The following is a 20,120-nucleotide window of genomic DNA, read 5'->3' on the forward strand; positions in this document are numbered from 1 at the left end:
TACAATATTAAAAAAAAAAAGAAAAGTAGTATCAGAGAGCTGATAGGATACATTTATTACCACCTTGCTTCATTTTCTTGAAACTTGGGCTTGTAAATTTGAATCAGACTCCTGATTGGAGAGGTGATTAAAGCATTTCTGATCACATGGCTTCTTGTCAATTTAGAGTTTGGTGGCTTGACATCTGTCTGTGCCTGCCAGATATCTGCCTGCTAATATATGCTGCCCACATGGGTACCTAGCCTGGCAGCGACCTTCGCTGACATCCCTGTCTTAGCTGGGATAAGGACATTCATGTGGCAGAGCTTGTTAACATGAGATTGAGCTTTCTAGAGTGACCCAGGACTTTCACTTGTCCTCCCATTAGCATTAACGCATGGGATGGAGACAGCCATCGAATGCCCTGCAGTGTGTTCTTCTAATTACTTTTCCTTCCTTATCTTCTGTTTCTTCACTCTTCCCTTCCAACCTACATAATTTAGTGCCTTACTAATTGATGTGACTACTGCCACACCCCTTGCCTCACTGCCACATTCAAGTTCTTCCTCCGAGCTTTGAGACTTCTGTCTTACTTAAGGAAACCCTTCATCTCAGAGTCTCGCTTTTTCTAGTAGCTTCTTTGTGCCGTCTTGCCAATAAGTAGAGTTGCATCTGAAGGTATTGGTCATTTATTCCTGGTGTCCCTTCATTCTGCCTCTCACCTGATCCATCACATGAGAGTATGTTCACACCTCACTCCCCTGGCCTGGGACTTCTCTACCCAGTAGTCAGTTGCCTGCTTCTTTGTAAGGGCCTCTGTGCTGTTGTTTTTGCACTTGTCTGTCTCTCTCTTGGTTGAGACTTTCCTCCCAGTCTACTTCAGTTCAGCTACTCTGTGAGTAATCAAGCTACCTCTTCTTTTCTGGCAGACCCTAGTCATTCTACTTCTGTTCCCTTGTTTCTCGGGTGCATGCTCTAGTAAATTCCAGCATCTCAGAAGCAATCTTCTGTTGTGTTCTCAGCTGTGGTTGTGCTTCCTACATGGTAGCTGCTCACACAATATTGTGTGCAGTTGAGTGAATCGATGGTTCCAATAAACCAGTCAGGACGGCTCTGGCATGGAGGTGCCATTTTTCCTCCTAGTCAAATTTTGGGATCATGTGCAACAAAATTGTTACAGCTTCTTTCTCATTTCTGTTCTGAATTGATGTCAATGGATGGTGCCAAAACTTAACCCAAACAGAAACTTATCAGATCCCTTTGCCAAAAAGTACATTTCTTCCTTCTCTCCCCTATCAGAGCTGATGATAGGCTGCTTAACCATTCCAATGTTCCCTGCTTTTATTTCACCTTTTTGTGACATGAATAGTAAAAAGAGGATTGGAGAACGTGTCAGTCTGCAAAGTGTTGGCTACATCCTTGCTTGCCCTGGACCAGTGCTGGGTGTGTGTGTGTGAGATTCAATTCTCAAATTTTTATTTACAGAATGTTTTTGTCACCTCCAGTGTGACCTCACCCATGCTCCACACCTACATTCCTTATTACGTTATACCTGAAGGCTTTTAACTATGTGTTAAGGACATCATTATGAATATTATGTTATATATTATGCATAAACTAAAATTGAAATGTCAATGAGGTGGTCACAGAATGCGGTTGAGAACCCGCATTTATTTTTAACATATTGGTTACTCATTGCTATGTCAATTAATTCCATAATGATGTAAATTTTTGCTGATGGTATATTGGAAAGGTCTCCCTAAGAAGCCGTTGAACTAGGCTGGACAGTAAGATGCTGGACTCTATGTTTGGTATATGCTTGCAGTGAGGGAATCTCAACTGAACTTAACCTGTGGTCATGTAACAGAGTGGAGCAATCCACCATGGGGGGAGGGTGTGGGGAGGGGTGGGGGAAATCCCAGTACCTATGAAACTAATACAATGTAATTAATGAATAATAATAAAAAAAAACCTAAAAAAAAAATTAGCTTGCGAAAAAAATCACTGTCTTGGCTGTGATCTTTTATCACGGAAAGAAAGTTCCTAAAATGTACTATGATAGTCTTGGAAAAACATATTGGAAATACATTTTCCACTTTATTTTAATATTTTTTCCACTTTATTTTTCTCAGTTGATGTATTGTGCATTGATTTTTCTAAATTGTCTACCTTGGCAATTCATGTTAGATCATGAATAGCAGAGAGAGCAGAATTTAAGATGCCCACCTGAGTTGCCATGGTCATGATGAGGCAGCCATGTTGAATAGTGTATGATTTTAGTAGAGTGTTAAACAGATAAACTTGCCTGTCCTTATAGATCCACAAGCACATCTTGATCTTCAGTGTTGATCATAGAGTGTGTTTCAAATGTTAGCATTGCATAAATCACATTATTCATTGTAATGTCTTCAGTGCTATATGATACAAGTAGACTGCAATCAGAATTGTATTCTGATGGAGCAGAAGAAGCATACAGCATTTGAATTTTACCTGTCACCTTTCTCCCCCAAGTATACTTGGTACACTGATATAATATATGCTTACTAGGTGTTGGGCATTTCCAGGTAGGAAGTAAATATTGAGATTGTCACAGTGTCCGTAGAAGCCAGTAGAGTACTGTTAGTGCACCTGCCAACTGGGGCTTCTATCCTGTTGGTTTTCTTCTGACTCATTTGTCAGGAGTCCTGAAGCCATGGCACTCCTCTCAATGGAATTGGGTATGGCAGTCTAAGTATTCAACCCAATGTAACATTTGGTTGCAATGAATGTCCAAATCAGGAAAAAATAGAGGCCCATAAGTATTTGATTTTGCAGAATCTTGCATTGTTATGTAGGTAGCAACATTTACATTGTGGGGTCTGTTACTACATTCTTGACAGTACCTCCCGGAGTCCCTTTGAAATAGTGATTTTTATTTGAATTTCATTAAAAGCCATTTTGCTCACAGCTGCCTGTCTTGCAGACTTATGGTTGACAGGGAGAATTTATTTAATATTTGTTGAGAAACATTTCAAAACAGTTTGTCTCTCTATTCTCATTACTTTAAAAATGCACGCTCATCCCTATGGAAAAGAATGGTTAAGCCTTCCAGCCGTAATAATTACAGCAATTTTTACTACATTCTTTTTCCCAGATGAGTTCAAGCTTTGTATGATGAATAGTTTAGAGCCATTTTTATTAATGCATCTTTGACGGTCAAACAGTATTATTAGACCAGTTTTTAAGGGCCTCATTTCGGAAAAGGAGTCGCAGTCTCCAGTGTGTAACCAAGATTAACTCCGCCACATCCCACAAATTATCCTTTTGATATGTATTGTATCAGCTGGCTATCACCAAATAGCGAAGCTCAAAATTTCAGTGGCATGCTAAAACAACAAGAACAACAAAAAGTAACAAACAAACAAAAAGCGAAACAGACAGCTTTTATTTCTCACTGCTGGCTTGTGAGTGACTCTGCTGTAACCTGCAGGTCATTCACAGTTCAGTGAGGGCTGGTCTGCTCCACAATGTGTCATTTTTAAGCCTTTGCTCTCAAAACAAAGAAACAGCAGCAACAACAACAACAAAAAAGACTTGGTGATGACAGAAGCACAAACGAGCAATCACGTGAGCCTCTACCGCAGCGTATGTTGGCCAACCCAAGTCAAACAGTGAGGCATTGCAGGTGCAGCACCGAGAGGCCTGGGCAAGATGACCAATTCACACTGCTGCTGCAGTGCAGAGATTTGATTTCCTCTGCAGTGTCTGTGTGAGCGCTCCCTTGCATGAACTGATCACTTTCTGCCTGTGAAGCTGCTGTCGTCGGTAGACCACCTAGCCAACCCTGTCTTCCTTACTGTGGTCTCCCTCTGCACAGTCCATCCACCTATGGCATACTACAGCAGAACAAGACAAGTCTTTTCTGCACTCTGTATTACATCACAACCCTTCAGAAAGCAAAATGATTAGCGCTACCTGCCCCAGATTTTCTTTCCTCCAACACTGCTGAATCCCACCACTGTTCTGTTCTTCTTTTTTTTAAGATTTATTTATTTTTATTACAAAGTCAGATATACAGAGAGGAAGATCTTCCGTCCGATGATTCACTCCCCAAGTGACCATAATGGCCAGTGCTGTGCCAATCCGAAGCCGGGAACCAGGAGCGTCCTCCAGGTCTACCATGCAGGTACACAGTCCCAAAGCTTTGGGCTGTCCTCGACTGCTTTCCCAGGCCACAAGCAAAGAGCAGGATGGGAAGTGGAGCCACCGGGATTAGAACCGGTGCCCATATGGGATCCTTGTGCGTTGAAGGTGAGGACTTTAGCCACTAGGCCATGGCACCGGGCCCGACCACTGTTCTTTATACAATAGCAGCATCCAGCCTGTTGTCCAGGATGCACCTCTGAAATTTGTTGAAGCCCTTTTGCAAGGATTGGAACCAAATAATCTAGTTAATGTGAAGAAAATTCTATTGTACATCATCCCTCCTACCTGTTCTTCTAACATCTGGTTAAAGTCTTTTGTTCCTGAAGATGCAATGGATTTCAAGAATGGTAGCAATTCTAGTCACCATTTACATGGCAGTTTACCCACATGGTGTTCCTTTTGGTTCTTACAATGGTCTTCCTTGAATGGAGGAATTACCAAAATGCATCTCCTAGTTGAGAACTAGGACAAAAGCTGCCCTTCTAGTCAGTTATTTTTTACATTGTCTGGGAAAGTTTTTTTGTTTGTTTGTTTGTTTTTCGTCTCTGAGGAACGACTATGCTAGGAGTAAATATTTGTCAGCATTTCTAACCATCGCAGTGTTGGTTTCGGAATGAATTCATGTCACTGTTTGCAAGGGTTGCCTTACTGGTTTCTTTGCATTTCCATCGTTGCCTTGAATAGGCACTATGACTCCTCTTTACTGTCTGCAGTTTTGGCTCCCGCCAAAGAAAATTGTGGATAATCATGGTGTGAATAGAACAGATAATCTTGGGTGTTTAGTATTTTCTGTGTAGCTGGACAGTTCATTAGCATGCCCTGCAGAAATTTCAGTAAGGAATCGCACACCTCTGCCCTTTATTTTCTCATGAGCCATAGAATTCAGCACAGTTTGGACCAGAACGCAGACTCAGTAAAGCACCAGTGAGTGAAGATGATCAATGGAAAATTATCGTAGAACTTGAGGGAAAACCTTCCATTTTTCCTCCCTATTTTTTATTTGAAAGGCTGAGTTACAGAGCAAGAAGGAGTAAAACCTTTAGAGAGTGAAAGAGAAAGAGAGATCTTTCATCCACTGATTCTTTTCCCAAATGACTACAATGGGCGGAGATGGGCTCGTCCGAAGCCAGGAGCTAGGCTTTTTTTCTAGGTCTCCCATGTGGATGCAGGGAGACCTAGAAAAACAGTTGAGCCCTCCTTTACTGCCTTCCCAAACCATTAGCAAGGAGCTGAATTGGAAGTGGAGCAGAGGGGACTCAAATCAGTGCCCATTTGGGATGCTGACACTGCAGGTACAGGCTTGGCCTACTAAGCCATGATACCAGTCCCTAGTCTTTTCTTCAAAACTCATTTTAATGATGAATTACCCATAGAGAATGACCATTAAAAGAACTAATTTTTGATGATCTGGAGATAGTGACATTTTTAATAGATTCAAGTTGAAACATTCATCACAAGTCCAATATCTCCAAACCCTGAAGCAATTTAGGTCAGTCAGTTCATATCTACACAGAAGAAATAATCTATTTGGTTAAGAACCACAGATGGAAAGTATCGGCTAAACCTTCTGGATTTTCACTGAAGTCACTAAACTCAAGATGTTTTACAAATACTGTTTATTGTCCAGTGTGGTTTGCCCTTTTCTGGATAGTTCAATATGAAACTTTGTTTCAGTTTTGAACTGAAATGAAATCTGGATAATAAATTAATTTCCTGGGTAAATCAAAATTAAAGAGCTACTTCTTTACTTTAAGATTTATTGATTTTTATTGCAAAGTCAGATATATATATAGAGAGAGAGGAGGAGAGACAGAAATATCTTCCATCCGATGATTCACTCCGCAAGTGACTGCAACAGCTAGTGCTGTGCCAATCCGAAGCCAGGAGCCAGGAACTTCCTCTGTGTCTCCCACATGGGTGCAAGAACGCAAGGTTTTGGGCCATCCTCGACTGCTTTCCCAGGCCACAAGCAGGGAGCTGGATGGGAAGCGGGGCTGCTGGGATTAGCACCGGAGCCCATATGGGATCATGGCGCTTTCAAGGTGAGGACTTCAGCCGCTAGACCACCACCCAGGGCCCGATACTCCTTTACTTGAAATTTGTCTTTCTGTTTCCTGGCAGGATTTAAAACTCGTGTCACAAGTGAGATAAGGTTAGCATCATTTCTTTATGCTAGATTATTGTTCAGTCCTGTTCTTGACAGTGACAGCAAGGGTGTGCCTGTGGCATGTGTGGTCACATATCTTAGTAAAATCCCATCCAACTGCATTTACTAAGCCAGCAAAGATAGTGTGGCATTAAGACAAGATCACTTCTCAGCCTATAAACATGCCTTGACTATTTATTGTACTCATAATTCACACAGGTTACCTTTATGTCCTTGCTTCTTCCTGCAGAGCTTCTATAGGAGAATGTAGCAGGTGCTTACCATCTCCATCCAAAACACTGATTTTCAGGCTGCTGCAGCATAGCAGGCACTTGATATATAATAGCTCTAATTAGAACTATTACTGTGATACATGTAGCTAAAAAAATGAGGGGGGATTAGATCTGTGTATGCACTATGCTGGGAACAGTGACGAGAGAATTAGCTGATAAAAAAAAAACCAGCTGCCCGTCTGTATTCAGAAGCAGAGGTTGGATATAGGCCCTAGGAGATTAGCAGCAGCCTTTAGAGCTGACCTTGTGGTGGTCCATGCCTGTACTCATTTCAGCATGGGCAGATCATTAGAACATCTAAGGGCACATGTTGATGACTCCCTGGTGAAGGGGAGCATTCTGCACCCTCTGCAGAACTGACAGCCGAATAGATACTAATGCCACTATGCCACTTCCTATCCATTTCCTCAACTTGCCCCCTTTGAAGGACAGCCTGGCAGGGAAGAAAAAAATCGCAGTTTGAATATTTATAATCCAGTCCACCCATGTTCTGTCCATTTCTTTTGCCTGCAGATCCAACCAACAATAGAAAAATGGTGTATTTGTCAACAGTGAAAACAATCTCATAAAAACTAGAAGAAATGTTTGCATTTAATTTTAGAAGATAACAGTTGTTACATACAGATTAGGTATCTAAGTTGCCTAGTATGTGCTTTCCCTTTTGACCCTAAACTTCTCAGTAGAATCACTTCACAGTGTGTTTAGACATCCTGTAATGTCTTCATCTATTCATCCTAGAGGTGCTTTCAAAGGCACAGCTAACTCGAAAGGTTCTTCATCTCCTAGGATGTGCCATCACTAGGTTCTCCTTCAAAGCTGAGAGTCTTCTTTACCATATGTAGGGAATTTAAGATCAACTCCAAAATAAATAACGCCTTAAAAATCGGAATATTTCTGTAAACAATTAGACCTGAGACAACACACATTTACATTTCTAATATAAAGCTCAGTATTCAAAATGTAGTTGCTTGCAAATAAAAATAAATGTAAGTGAGGTTTTCGTTGCTTTCTCTTCCTGCCCAGTATAAACATAGCCTAGGAATATGTCACAGACCTTTCACACTGTGTCCGAAGAATTCTGCATTTCTCATGAAATTCACTTCATAAAGTCGTCACATTGCAGCAATGGTTTGATGAAAACACATCCTTATTCTCTATTAGTTTATTCTTACATTCAGATGTCTTCAGATCCCACCTGTTTGTTTAATTCATTCTTGTAGTTTGTCTCTGTGCACTCATTACTATTTAGTTCACATGCAGTCAGTAAGATTGGGCTAAATTGTAGCCATAAATGACGGCAGGGGACTGCAGCCATATTTCCAGTAGTGAGGAGAGGAATATCTTTCTCCTCAAGAGAAGATTTTCCTATATATCACTGCCTGACACTGACTGGGGATGCAAGTAAAAGTGTGGAAGCACTTAGATGGTCATAGATAGAGGGCTGTCCTAATTTGAGTGAAGCTGTGAAACGTAAGATCCCGTCAACCCAGGTAACTTCTCCAGACCCAGTTCATAGGCCCCAACTATCAGAAGCAGGATTGTTTTTTCCTTTTTTTTGTTGGGGATATACAAGCCTGGGCCTCAAGTAACTTTTCTTTCATTGGAGATTGGTTTCAAATTGTATATTCTTTGGAATAGTTTCATAGGCATAGAATGCCCATATGGTAACCAGACTATAAGAATTGCTTATACTAGCTCAATTTGTAAATTTACTTAGAGGAAGTGAAGGAAACAAATACCATCTTTAGAATATAATCCATCTAGAGTAGAAACAATAAATATTTGCTCACAAACTTAATCAAGATGAGAAAAACTAAAGATCTTAGAAAATATAATTTGTAGGGTCTGCCAAATTAGCCTAGAGCTAATCCTCGTCTTGCATGTGCTAGGATCCCATACGAGTGCCAGTTCGTGTCCTGGAGGCTCTGCTTCCCATCCAGCTCCCTGCTTGTGGCCTGGGAAAGCAGTCAAGCACAGCCCAAAGCCTTGGGACCTGTACCTGTGTGGAAGACCCAAAAGAGACTCCTGGCTGCTCACTTCAGATCAACTCAGTTCCAACCATTGCGACCACTTGGGGAGTGAATCAAAGGATGGAAGATCTTCCTCTCTCTCTTCTTTTCTTTGTATATCTGACTTTACAATAAAAATAAATAAATGTTAAAAATAAGAAATTATAATTTGTAAAATTTATTTTGTAGTCCCAGGACTTTGTAGCCCAAAGTGTAGCATAGGATTGTAACTCATTAGAAGATACAGATGTTTGATTGCAACTCCTAGGTGTACCCTGAGAGAAAGCTGCCGGGACATTAAGTTAAATCACCATCTCATGACTCAGTCACATGCATGACACTTAGTGTGATGTTCCTAGACAGTTTCCCGCGATCCCCACCACAGCTTTCTGATCCTGCCAGAATGATCAGTTGATCTGCCAGAATCTAGATCCGCAGGGCAAGGTCCTGTCTTGTTCCTACTTGGAATTTGGTAAAATCACAACTATTTACATAGACAAGGAACCGAGATACAGATAAGGACGAGCAAGTACTCAGAGCAAATCTTATAACTAAGGTTGGGACCCATGTCTCCTCCTTCTGACTCCTGAGTCCTGGAATCTGGCTGCTTCAGAGATGCAGGCCAGGCTCCAAACCAACTGGAAGCAGGTGTTGACATTGTCACCCATGTGTTTAGACAAGTCAAAGATACACAGGAGCCTGGAATGTTTGATTGTTTAAATAAAGGTGCCCCTGCTTAAAGCAAAACAGTGAAAACATGCGGTTTGCCTTTCAGGTCTTCTCCCTCACAAGTGTGGTGTGTGTGTGTGTGTGTGTGTGTGTGAGATCCGCATGGCCAGAGACAAGTGCCAGTAAGATAATTTAGAAGAATAACAGCGATCCCTCAACAAGGGATGTGCTAGTGAAGGTTTATTTTATTTTGCTTTGTTTTTGCCATTACTGTTCTTCAAGGCCAAAGGGGGAAAGGTGAATTCCTTTCCACCCTTTCTTCCTTCTCATGTATTAAGACAGAGCCTTAACTACTTACCAGATTAGCCAAAGTGTTGGCCTGTGGGTCTCAGCAGAAGGAAGGGGTCAGGTTCCTGATAAGGTAGAGCCCATGGGTCTCCTTCCCATTCACTGATTGCTGGTGGCTTCTTGTTGTCGTAGCTACACTGTCTTTGCTCTCCATTCTCCCAACACACAGAACACCACCACTAACAGCCAATTGAAGCCCTGAGAGACCACGTTAGATTCAGAAACAATTTTGTTCTTACTTGAAGGATATAGTTGTTAGGCATCAGATAGAAAGAATCAGGGCTCTGTCAGCAAAGCAAGACCTCTAGGTCTAAACTGTGGCTTTTATTGCATTAAATGTGTCCTTACAAGCAAAAGCACTAGTTTATTCCCCTGCCTTCTCACTTTTAAACAGAGAAACATTTCATGTTTCAGGACTGACCTATATTCAAAGTACTTTGCAAATGGGCTGTTGGAGAACTGAGAGGTCTTAGCAATGCTCTTAGGAAGAAACCCCAGTTTTTAAGAAGTTCCAGTATCAGTGGTTCTTGTTTTCACACTGTGGTAAAAAATGAAGACACCATAAAAAGCTTTACTAACTTCATCTTGTACTAAAATGTTCACACTGTCAACTGGGTTACCTGTAACAAACCTGAAATTGCTGTTTGGCTTCTATGTATACAGGTGAGTGGGCCTTCCATGTTACACCTGATCCAGCGCCCCTTTTGGCCTACGAGAAGGGAACTTATCACTAACTGTCTTCTTTTTCGTCGATTAAGCAAGTTTCAGTGTATAATCATGGGTTTCCAGCATCTTATGCTCTGTGGATGTTTGAAGTGTTCATTAGCTCACTTTGTCTTAGATGGTTGGAATTACTTTATATAGCATAGCAGTGATGAAGGCAGGCTCCAGACTAGACTGATTTCGATCCTGGCTTTTCCACTGACTCTATCAAGTGACCTCAGCCATCAGTATTGGACATGTCGCCTGATAAATACAGTTAATAATGGTGCAGACCTTATGGGAGAACTGTGAGGATTAAATGAGCTAATGCTTGCCAACTGTTAAGTGCAGCTCTTGTCTATAGTAAGTATTCAATAAATGCCAGCTATTATTATGATCCTAATAACTTTATTACTACTGTTTCAAAAATGTATTTTCTTATACTGTCTCAAGCCCCAGGTTAACGCAAGTAATGATTGTTCAGAGATTTCTTCGTGTTCACACTCAGGAGAACTCATTTTGAAGATTTATTTTTTTCATAATGCCTTTTTCCTTAAAGCCCTCTGGCTTCCCATCACCCAGACCATAAATATTTGTCAGAGTCACGTTGATTATTAATCAAATGGAGCCTAAAGACAATACTGGGGATTTGTTTTAATTGTTGTTTTGAAGAGCTCTCCTCAATACCCTAGCTTGTAAAAATGCCTAAAAGTTAAAAATGAAGTCAATTTGAGTGAAATTCCCAGTTCTTGAAACTTTATATCCCGCAGGCTGACACTCTGAAAAGAGAAGAAGTTTCTCAGATGATCAAGAGTTTTGAGAAAGGAATCTCGTTTACATTGATTTTGTTTTGTTTTGTTTTTTAAAGTCAGACTATGTAATTTGTGCCTGTTTTCACTTGTTCTTAGAGATTGGAAAGAACTTCAAAGCGAGTCAACATTTCGATGTGCTTTTGCCCTAACTTTCTGGAATGGTGTACCTAAAGAAATGGTCTTTTGTTATGAGAGAGGCTTAGCCCTTCTCTTTCAAAGAAAACCATCATTTCTCAAAATAAACTCTCCTGCTCTGATGTGCTTTTCGCTTCTTGAAACACATTGTCCTCCCTCCTGCCCAGCTGGGTGTTTGCAGCGGAGTGATTCTGGTTTCCCTTTGTTCTTGTCTGATATGCCTTTGATAGCGGATGGTTTCTCGCTCTCTGGGAGCAAATCCTGACGACCTGAAGGACCCAATTAAGATTAGTATTCCACGCTATGTCCTCTGCGGGCAAGGCAAGGATGAGCACTTCGAGTTTGAGGTCAAGGTAAGTGTCCATTTTTCACTCTTGGGGGAGAATGAGGGGATTTGAGGCCATGCAAGGCTTTTTGTGTCTTTTGTCAAAGCAGGTGAAGCTCGTGTGGAAATCCTGTTGTGTAAGGCACAGGCCAGGGCCTGCTGTAAGCTAGTCTGTAGTAATCCCCTAGAAGGGAGTGGTGGCTGGGCAGGCAACCACTCTGGGAAGTTCCTGCCACCCACCAGCCCTGCATGAGGAGTCACCAACTGTCTTGATTTCAGCCACTGGGAAGACCTGCAGCTCTGGACAGGCCAAGACGGTTGGTCTCTCTAGTTACAGGCCTAAGCTCAATTTTTCTTATCTCTAAACATGGGAAAAACAATGTTTATGTTAGACATGGTGAGGTTTAGAATAAGTGGTAGCGGAGGCTGCTTATTGCTGCTGTTTTCATTTCTGCTGTTTCTAATAGAAAGCAAGAAGCTCTCCTAGTCTGTTCAGGTATTACTTGTTTGATGGTTTTTCGGAGAGAGAAGGGCCTATTTCCTTACATCATGCTTTCCAAAATAATGACTTCATTTTATTTCTAATTTATTTCTGTTGACTCATGACACTTCAGTTAACTGCTCCTGGCCATCATCCCTTCCTTGAAGAATCACTGAGATACCACTTCTTGGTTGTCAAGGGGAGGCCGGGGTGCACTGACGTAATGAGGTCCAGTAAGATCACCTCTGTGTGGACGAGGAAGGGTGTTGTCGAGGTGGTGTTGCACAAGCCCTCACTAGACTGGGGATCTGAACGTGGACAGCTGGTCGACCAACCCTGAGCCTCTGCTTCTCTGTTGATAAAGCAAGAGGACTGGACAGGACCGACAGACTCCAAATTTCAAACACCCTCCTCCCCCCAACACACACATATCCCCACCCCAGGGGGAAAAAACAACCCAGGTATTTATGTATCTGTATGAGATTGTGTGTTGAGGAGACGTGATACGGTGTATCATCATTTTTCCTGTTACTCATCAGATTCTGTGGTTCCCTGTTAACATACACATGACTGTGGTCTAGTACTTCCCATTGCCCCTGACATAATGTGCATGTGCTTATGTGTCACCTTCGAAATGATTTATGTAGCATTATATTTGCACACATACGTAATGTTATTTATATTTATATGCATACATCTTTGTGAAGGTGCATTTATATTTTTTTACATATTTTTAATCTGGGCTAATTTTACCAGCTGAAAACTATGAATCTGCAAAAAAGTCAACAGCCATGAAGGGCATGCAATCATTTGAGTTGAATTTATTTTACTGTAACAGATAAATCTGCTTGAGAAACACAACTATTAAATTGATTTCATGTTTAAAACTTACATAAAGAAAACGTTTAATTTTTTCAACCAAATTGATTTAAATACAAATTCCAAGCACCAAACAGCCCAGGTGCTGCAGAGATCTGAACAAGCTTGCAAAGATGCTACTGTCAAAACAAGTTACAGACCCCAAACACAGAGAACCACGTGGGGCTCTGAGAGCTCAGTTTTCACAGAAAATGCATATTCCAAATCCTGGGAGTTCTGCTTACTTTGAAAGTATCGCAGAAACTTCTGCAAATGTGTTGTCATTCTGCGTGTTCTCTGTGCTTGTCAAAGGGTATATAAGCACAAGCCCAGGAATGGGTCGTAATCATGAGCTCTGGAGAACTCAGAGGTTACTGTTCTGAAAGGGCCTCTTGATGCCGTCACAGGCAGGTGCACCCAGGGTCTCTGCTCCCACAGGATACCTGTCACAGTAGTGTCGGCCCGGTACTAGAAACAGGCATGTGACTCTACTGTCCTTCTGAACCAAGTGAAGTAATCCTTCTCCAGGCAAGGACCTAGAGCTATTAGAAGAGTTCTGAGTGCCCCAGTATCCTATCCAGTCATCTCTAGGTAACCTCATCATGTCACTCAACCTCATTACATAGAGTTGATGCGAGGAATACGTGAATTCCTGTACATTAATTGTTTGAGCTTTCCGCGTTGTGGTGCAATGGATCAAGCCATAGCCTGTGTTGTTGATGTCCCGTATCAGAGCACTGGTTGGAGGCCCAGCCTCTCTGCTTCCTACCCAGCTCCCTATTAATGCGCCTGGGAAAGCAGCCAGTGATGACCCAAGTAGTTGAGTCATCCCTACTCCTTGGAAGATGCACATGGAATTTCTGGATCCTGGCTTTGGCTCAGCTCAGCCTGGGCCATTGTAGTCATGTGGGAGCTGAAGCGGTGTGTGGAAGATCTGTTTCTTTCCCTCTCCTCTCCCCACTCCCCCACCCATCTGTCCGTCATTCTACCTTTCAGATAAAGAGCTTTACAAAATTGCTTGAAATAAGACCTACATATACCAAGTTCTAAATGATTATGATTAAACATGAATAATAAGCATTAGAGCCTCTCTATGTGTGAATGTGTGTTTATCAGAGTTTCAGTTTATTCTTTTGCTTTTTTGTTCCTCTTCATCATTCTGAGATCAAATTTCTCTGCCCATGCATCTATCATCTGCATATTTCATGTACAGGCCTTGTTTTCTTTTTATTTTGTAAAGATTTATTTATTTTTATTGGAAAGGCAGATATACAGAGAGGAGGAGAGACAGAGAGGAAGATCTTCCGCCCGATGATTCACTCCCCAAGTGAGCGCAACAACCAGTGCTTTGCCGATCCGATGCCAGGAACCTGGAACCTCTTCCAGGTCTCCCACACGGGTGCAGGGTCCCAAGGCTTTAGGCTGTCCTCGACTGCTTTCCCAGGCCACAAGTAGGGAGCTGGATGGGAAGTGGAGCTGTTGGGATTAGAACCGGCGCACATATGGGATCCCATTGCGTACAAGGTGAAGACTTTAGCCACTACGCTATCGTGCCGGGCCCAAGGCCTTGTTTTCTAACACAAACAATCACATGATAATATTTTGGCTACTGCTGAACTCATCTTATGGTGAGAAAGTGGCTTTAAGAAAAGAGATAAAAGATACTATTTTTTTCTCTTTAGTTTTAGTTTTTCTTTAATTTTTTTGGAAGGAAGCCTTGATATAGGCAGCTATGGATGTTTATATTAGTATACTTTATGCCTTAGAAAAGTCTTTGCTGCTTCTCCTAGACCTTCTGTGCTTGTTTTTCATCATCCTCGCAGATGCTGCTGCAAGTGCTCTGTGGTCCTTAGGGAACCCAGCCAGGGCTGCTCTCCCTGTGACCAGCCCGGCATGGTCTGGACAGTCTCATGATGTGGGACCCCTGTATGCTGTGCTCCTTCACTAGTGAGCACCACCAGCTCCTGGGGGCCCAGCTGATTGGTGTGAGCGCCCAGGGGCTCACTTAAGGGGAGCCTCCCTCAGATGACTGACCCAGGAGAGCCTAGAAAAAGCCCATGTGCAGAGCTGCCCGAGTGCCCCCTCTCCAACCTCATGACATGCTGGGCCCCTGCACACCGCCCGCCCTCTGCACTCTCTTCTTGCCGATCTCTGTCCCTTCCGCAGACAGGAATTATCAAGCATTAAGTCATTTCTTCTCCCTGGACATTTGCATCTCATTTTGTTTGTTATTATTATTATTATTTTTAAAGTCAGCAGCCCTGGTCTTGTATCTGATCTTTACTTTTTTTTTTTTATGCATTGATTTGGCAGGCGAGGGACTAATAGAGAGCCCACATCTGGCTAGTTCACTTCCCAAATGTCTGGGAGCCAAGAACTCAATCTGAGTCTCTCACCTCAGTGACAGGGACCCAAATGCTTGGGTTGTCCCCTGCTGCATGCCAGGGTGAGCATGGGCAAGAACCTGGAAGCAGGAGAGAAGCCAGGACTTCACTGTGCCATGAGGGTATCCCAAGCAGAGTCCTCACCACTGCACCAAGTGCTCGTCTTCATTCTAGTCCCTCATTTGATGGCTCCGCTTTGGGTCCTGAGGGACTGTTCCCAGTGGCGTCTAGGGAGAAGGCAGCTGGATGGCAGGGCATCCCTGAGCTCTTCTGGTTTCTCATGGGTCCTGAGGAGGACTAACTCAACTGAAATTTTTTAAATGTAAGAGGGAACTGTTTTATACCTTGTTCTCTTCTTCTTCTTTTAGGGAACAAAACAACCTTTTTGTTGTTAAATAAGAGAATAGACGCTTAGATAGATTTTTCTCATTTGGTCTCGGTCTTTGATGAGCCATATCATACATACAGTGAGATGCACCCGCTGTTCAGGTGCTTTGGTGATTCTTGATGCATGCAAACTGCCTTATAATCTATGTCACCATCAATGTTTAGGACATTCTAGCAGCTTCAGAAAGCTTCGTTGCCCTCTGCAGTCGGCACCCACATTCCTCCCTGCGGCCAGCACGCACCTACGCCCCCGTGGATTAGTGGTGTCTGTTCCAGCATGTGCAGGGAGTGAAGTCAGTCACCCAGCGTTACAGGCAGTGCAGCCCTTACAAGGCTTGCTCTTCTCACCTGAGTCATCGTGTGGACATTCGCGCAGGTGGTCGGACAGGACAGTAGTTGGCATTGTTGTGTAGCTAAAGACAACCCCATTGCGTGAGTGTGTTGCACAAGGTGCCTTCTCTTTGTCTCAGTGTCTGTTTTGACATTCTGGCCTGAGAATACAGAAGGTTGCCCTCTCTGTGCGCACCCCCACCCACCCACCTCAAGCCTTTATCCCCTGATCCCTGAAGGACTCAGGTCAAGAACCCCAGTGTTGGGATGTTAGTCCTCACATCCTTGATGCCTCCCAGGGGCTCCTAATGGCACATCCTTCTGGAACTCTGCCCACAAAAAGATGCACATTGTGCCGTCCAGCCACTGGGGCGAGGAAGGGAGTCTGGCATCTTCCCGAGATGATGGCACTTTGGGCTCCAGGCTGGTCAGCAGACTGCGTCTGAAACGCATGCTCGCACTGTACTGGAGACACTTCAGTCTGCAAATCAGACAATAGCAGCATGTTAGTGCTCCCTCTTCAGGTGCTTGACAGTGATTGACATATGAAATCAATTACACTGTATTATGCTTGCCATTTTCAGTTAGCTAGGACAGGAATGGGCAAAATTTAATTTTTCAATTACATTTCAGCAAGTAACAAAACAATAGTTCAGGAAATCTGTGGTTCAGGCCAACCAGAGGCTGTCCTCATCATTTTTCGGAGAACTAAACAATGTTTCAGCCTGTTTCCAAGTCCTGGCATTTTTATCTTACATATCAGTGCTGTAAGCCAGTACTGGTGCGTTTTAAAAATGTTCTGTTTCCCAAGAGTTCCTATTCCTCTTAAAACTGAAAGTGATCTTCACAAGACATTGACCTCCCATCTCCCCTTTGCAGTGATGTCTCTTCTCCTTGCCATGACCGTCCTCCACCCCGGCCCAGGTTACTCCCTGCACGAGTGTCTCAGTGCACTGGCATGTGTTTTCTGTCACTTTTCTTCATGTCCACCTGGAGATGTAAGTTTCCTGGGCACTCTTGTGTAGCTCTGAGTTCCCAGACCTCCTCCTCGTGTCTGACTGATACCGGTCACCCAGTAGAGATTACTCAGCTGCGTGGTACAGGCAAACCTGGATATCCCCTCCCCCACCCCCTTACTCCCAGAGTTCTTAACAGGCATGGGGCATGCAAAACCCCGGGGCAGAGGCCGTGACTCTGTGGCCTTGGTGAACCACCCAAACACTGGCCCCCGAACCCCATTTGTACAGTGTCTGTCATGGCTGTCACCTTGTCCATCTCCTCCCCACGCTATGGCTGGCTGGCTCTTTGTCGTGCAGTGAGAATGCAGGAGCTCAGACTTCTTGCTTGTGTCTGAGTCCAAGAAAGGTGATGGCCCTCTTCCCTTCCCCCTGCCTCCCCTCCCACCTGCTCCCTATCCCACCTGACCAGGTGTGCATCCACACGCAGCGCCCCCAGCACACACACAGTTACAGTGTTTCCTTGGATGCTCTCCAGCCCCTTGCTCACAGCAGTACCCATCCTGGTGCTGACTCCCCCAAGGAGCCTTCCCGCATTCTGCTAACATTCCGTCTTCCCTGGTTCAGGCCCTGCCTTCTCTCATGGTTGTAGGAGGTCAGCCTTTTACAGCAGTGTCTCTTTGGTCAGCTTGGCAACCAGAGGCAGGCCAGTCCACACACACATCTGGCCTCGAACACATGCAAACCAAGTCTTTTGCCAACCTGAATCATCCAACTGCTGTTTAAGGTAGAATCTACCTAATGGTCTCCCTCTCCTGCCCCAGAGAACTGCTGTAGCTCACTCTGGCTCCTGCTTGCAGCCCTGAAAAACAGAGATAAGGAGAAGGTATGACAGCGAGTTTTTATCTTAATGCACATTTCTCACTCGGTTTTTGAAGATCCCTTGTATGTATGCATATCAAAAACTTTGGACCCAAATGAGCTGCTCTTTTAACTCTGTTTCCTGAAATTTTTTGAAGTATCCTCACGCAAGCCTCACCTTTTCATTCCCGTCATGCACCATCAGTCCAGCCTGAAGGCTAGGGAGACGCTACTGACTCAGAGACTCCACACCTGCCAGAGCCTCCCGAAACAGAAGAGGCCCAGAGGGAGAGTGGCGAGGCTGCCCATCTGCAGGGTCAGCAGGGGCAGTTGGTGTCTTGTCACTGAGGGACCTCATAAGAAGGGTTACAGGGCCAATGATTGACCATGGAGGGTAGCAACTCGAGGCTGCAGTAACAAATGGATGCGTTGTATTTGAGTGGAACAGATATTTATGATTTTGTATGATTTGACAACTTTTAAAACCTGAGGAACCCCCAACAGAGAAACCCAGACCTGCCAAGGTCCCATGGCCATCCAGAAAACAAAGGAAACAGGAACAACGTTCCTTCAAGAACAGCAGCTCCTCCTGAGTGGTGGCATGTTCTGTCTCCTTTTCCCAGATGTCAAAATTCGGTGTTTTAGAAAAAATCACATTGGTGAGGTGGTGGCTTCTAGCATCTGACTGCACCATTCACAAAGGTATACAGACCAAGGCAAGTCTTCATTCACACAGTTGATCTGTTGAGTTTCGGTGCCCACAGAGATAGGAGAGGAGAAGTGCAAAGGGGTGGATGGAATGTTCTGCCCGACTGCTGGCCACAGCACATTCACTTGCCCTGTCCCTCTCTGCCTCTTCTGCTTTGGCCCTTCCCACTGATGAAGTGCTTACAAGCACAGAGAGAGTAGTTTAAAGCAAGGGGATGTAGCATACAGAGGGTTCCCGGTGACAGCACACACTTGTTCCATGAGCACACAGAGCCACAGACCTTCCGTGGACAATGCTGGCTGTTGCCTCTGTTTCTTGGGGAGAGCACAAGTAGGGCAGAATGGGGCCAGGCCGGCTCTCAGCAGGAATGACCTTCTTCATTTGTATTCATATTCAGGGATAGCATCATTATCATCCCAGGGGATCCTCTCATGACTCAATGCTCCCCAACTTTCCTGCCCCTAAGTCACATTCTTGTCTTTTCCACATGCTTTTAAACATTAAGATGAACAAGCTACAGCTCATATTCAGTTTATCTTATACATTTTGTCGGGTTTCTCTCACTTTGTCTATTCCAGTGTATTCCATGAGATTTGCCTTTGTGCCCTAAGCTTCTAGGTCATTAGCAGCTCTGTGTAGCCCTTCTTGTGAGCCTCATCCATGATTGAATATGCTCAAATAATATGACAGGTTTGTTATGTGTTCCCTATCACCCTTCTCTCCCTGGGCTTCTCTGAATAGAGCTCCTGACTCGTCTTTGGAGGCAGCTGAATGGGCAGCTCCTCTTCAAAGTAGGGCACCAGCATCAGCCAGGTACCTATTTCAGGGCAGGCATTTTTCTGGATGATGTTTCTGCAAATGTGAACGATACACCAAGATGGAAATATTATATCTCATGAATTAGGTTATCATGAATGACTTGTGCAAGGCCACACAGATAGTAAGTTGGTCCAGAAAGCAGATGTCACTGCTAAGTCTGTGGAGTCATACTGGTTCCCTTGGACACTTATTTTAATAAACCTTTAAAATATCACTCACTGCTTTCTGTACCTTGTAGAAGTTCCAATCTTATTTTGTCTCAGACCGAGGAGCCATTTCTAAATCCTTGCCTATTTTCAAAGTGTTGTTATTTTTCTGACTGTCTCACCAGTACTATGTGAAGTGGGGCCATTAGTAAGGCTTTGACAAACTGGAGAAGTCGTTGGTGGGTGGATCTGCCAGGAATCATGAAGAAGAAGCACCCAGACAATGTGCAGTTGGGAGTTGCCTTAATCAGATTTATAGTTACAGAAATTTCTCTTTATTTGCCGGAAGAGAAGTCAGAGTCATTGCAGTCAATTAGATAAGCGCTGCAAACATACGTCTTTTAGAAATACGTAGGCCCATCATGATAGGGTATAAATGTTCCGACGGATTAGTGTGTTGCAGTCCAAATCTGTGCTTGTTAGTCACCTGATAGATATCTCTGTGGTGCGTATTAGCATAGCTGGGACAAATGGAGGGTTACAGAAACCCTGGTCCATTGAGATTCAAATATTCATGCTGTGTATT

At 43.6% G+C, this 20,120-nt stretch overlaps 1 protein-coding gene across 2 annotated transcripts in view; it reads left to right on the forward strand.

Moving 5' to 3' along the window:
• KIF16B (kinesin family member 16B) overlaps positions 1-20,120 on the forward strand; it is a 245,044-nt gene that overhangs the window by 162,339 nt on the left and 62,585 nt on the right. For both annotated transcript variants that reach the window (XM_058679737.1, XM_058679738.1), the window contains one exon: positions 11,509-11,631. In XM_058679737.1, coding sequence (XP_058535720.1) covers positions 11,509-11,631 — 123 coding nt within the window. The remainder of the gene's footprint in view (positions 1-11,508; positions 11,632-20,120) is intronic.

This window comes from Ochotona princeps, chromosome 22 (genome assembly GCF_030435755.1).
Source record: "Ochotona princeps isolate mOchPri1 chromosome 22, mOchPri1.hap1, whole genome shotgun sequence".
NCBI lineage: Eukaryota > Metazoa > Chordata > Mammalia > Lagomorpha > Ochotonidae > Ochotona > Ochotona princeps.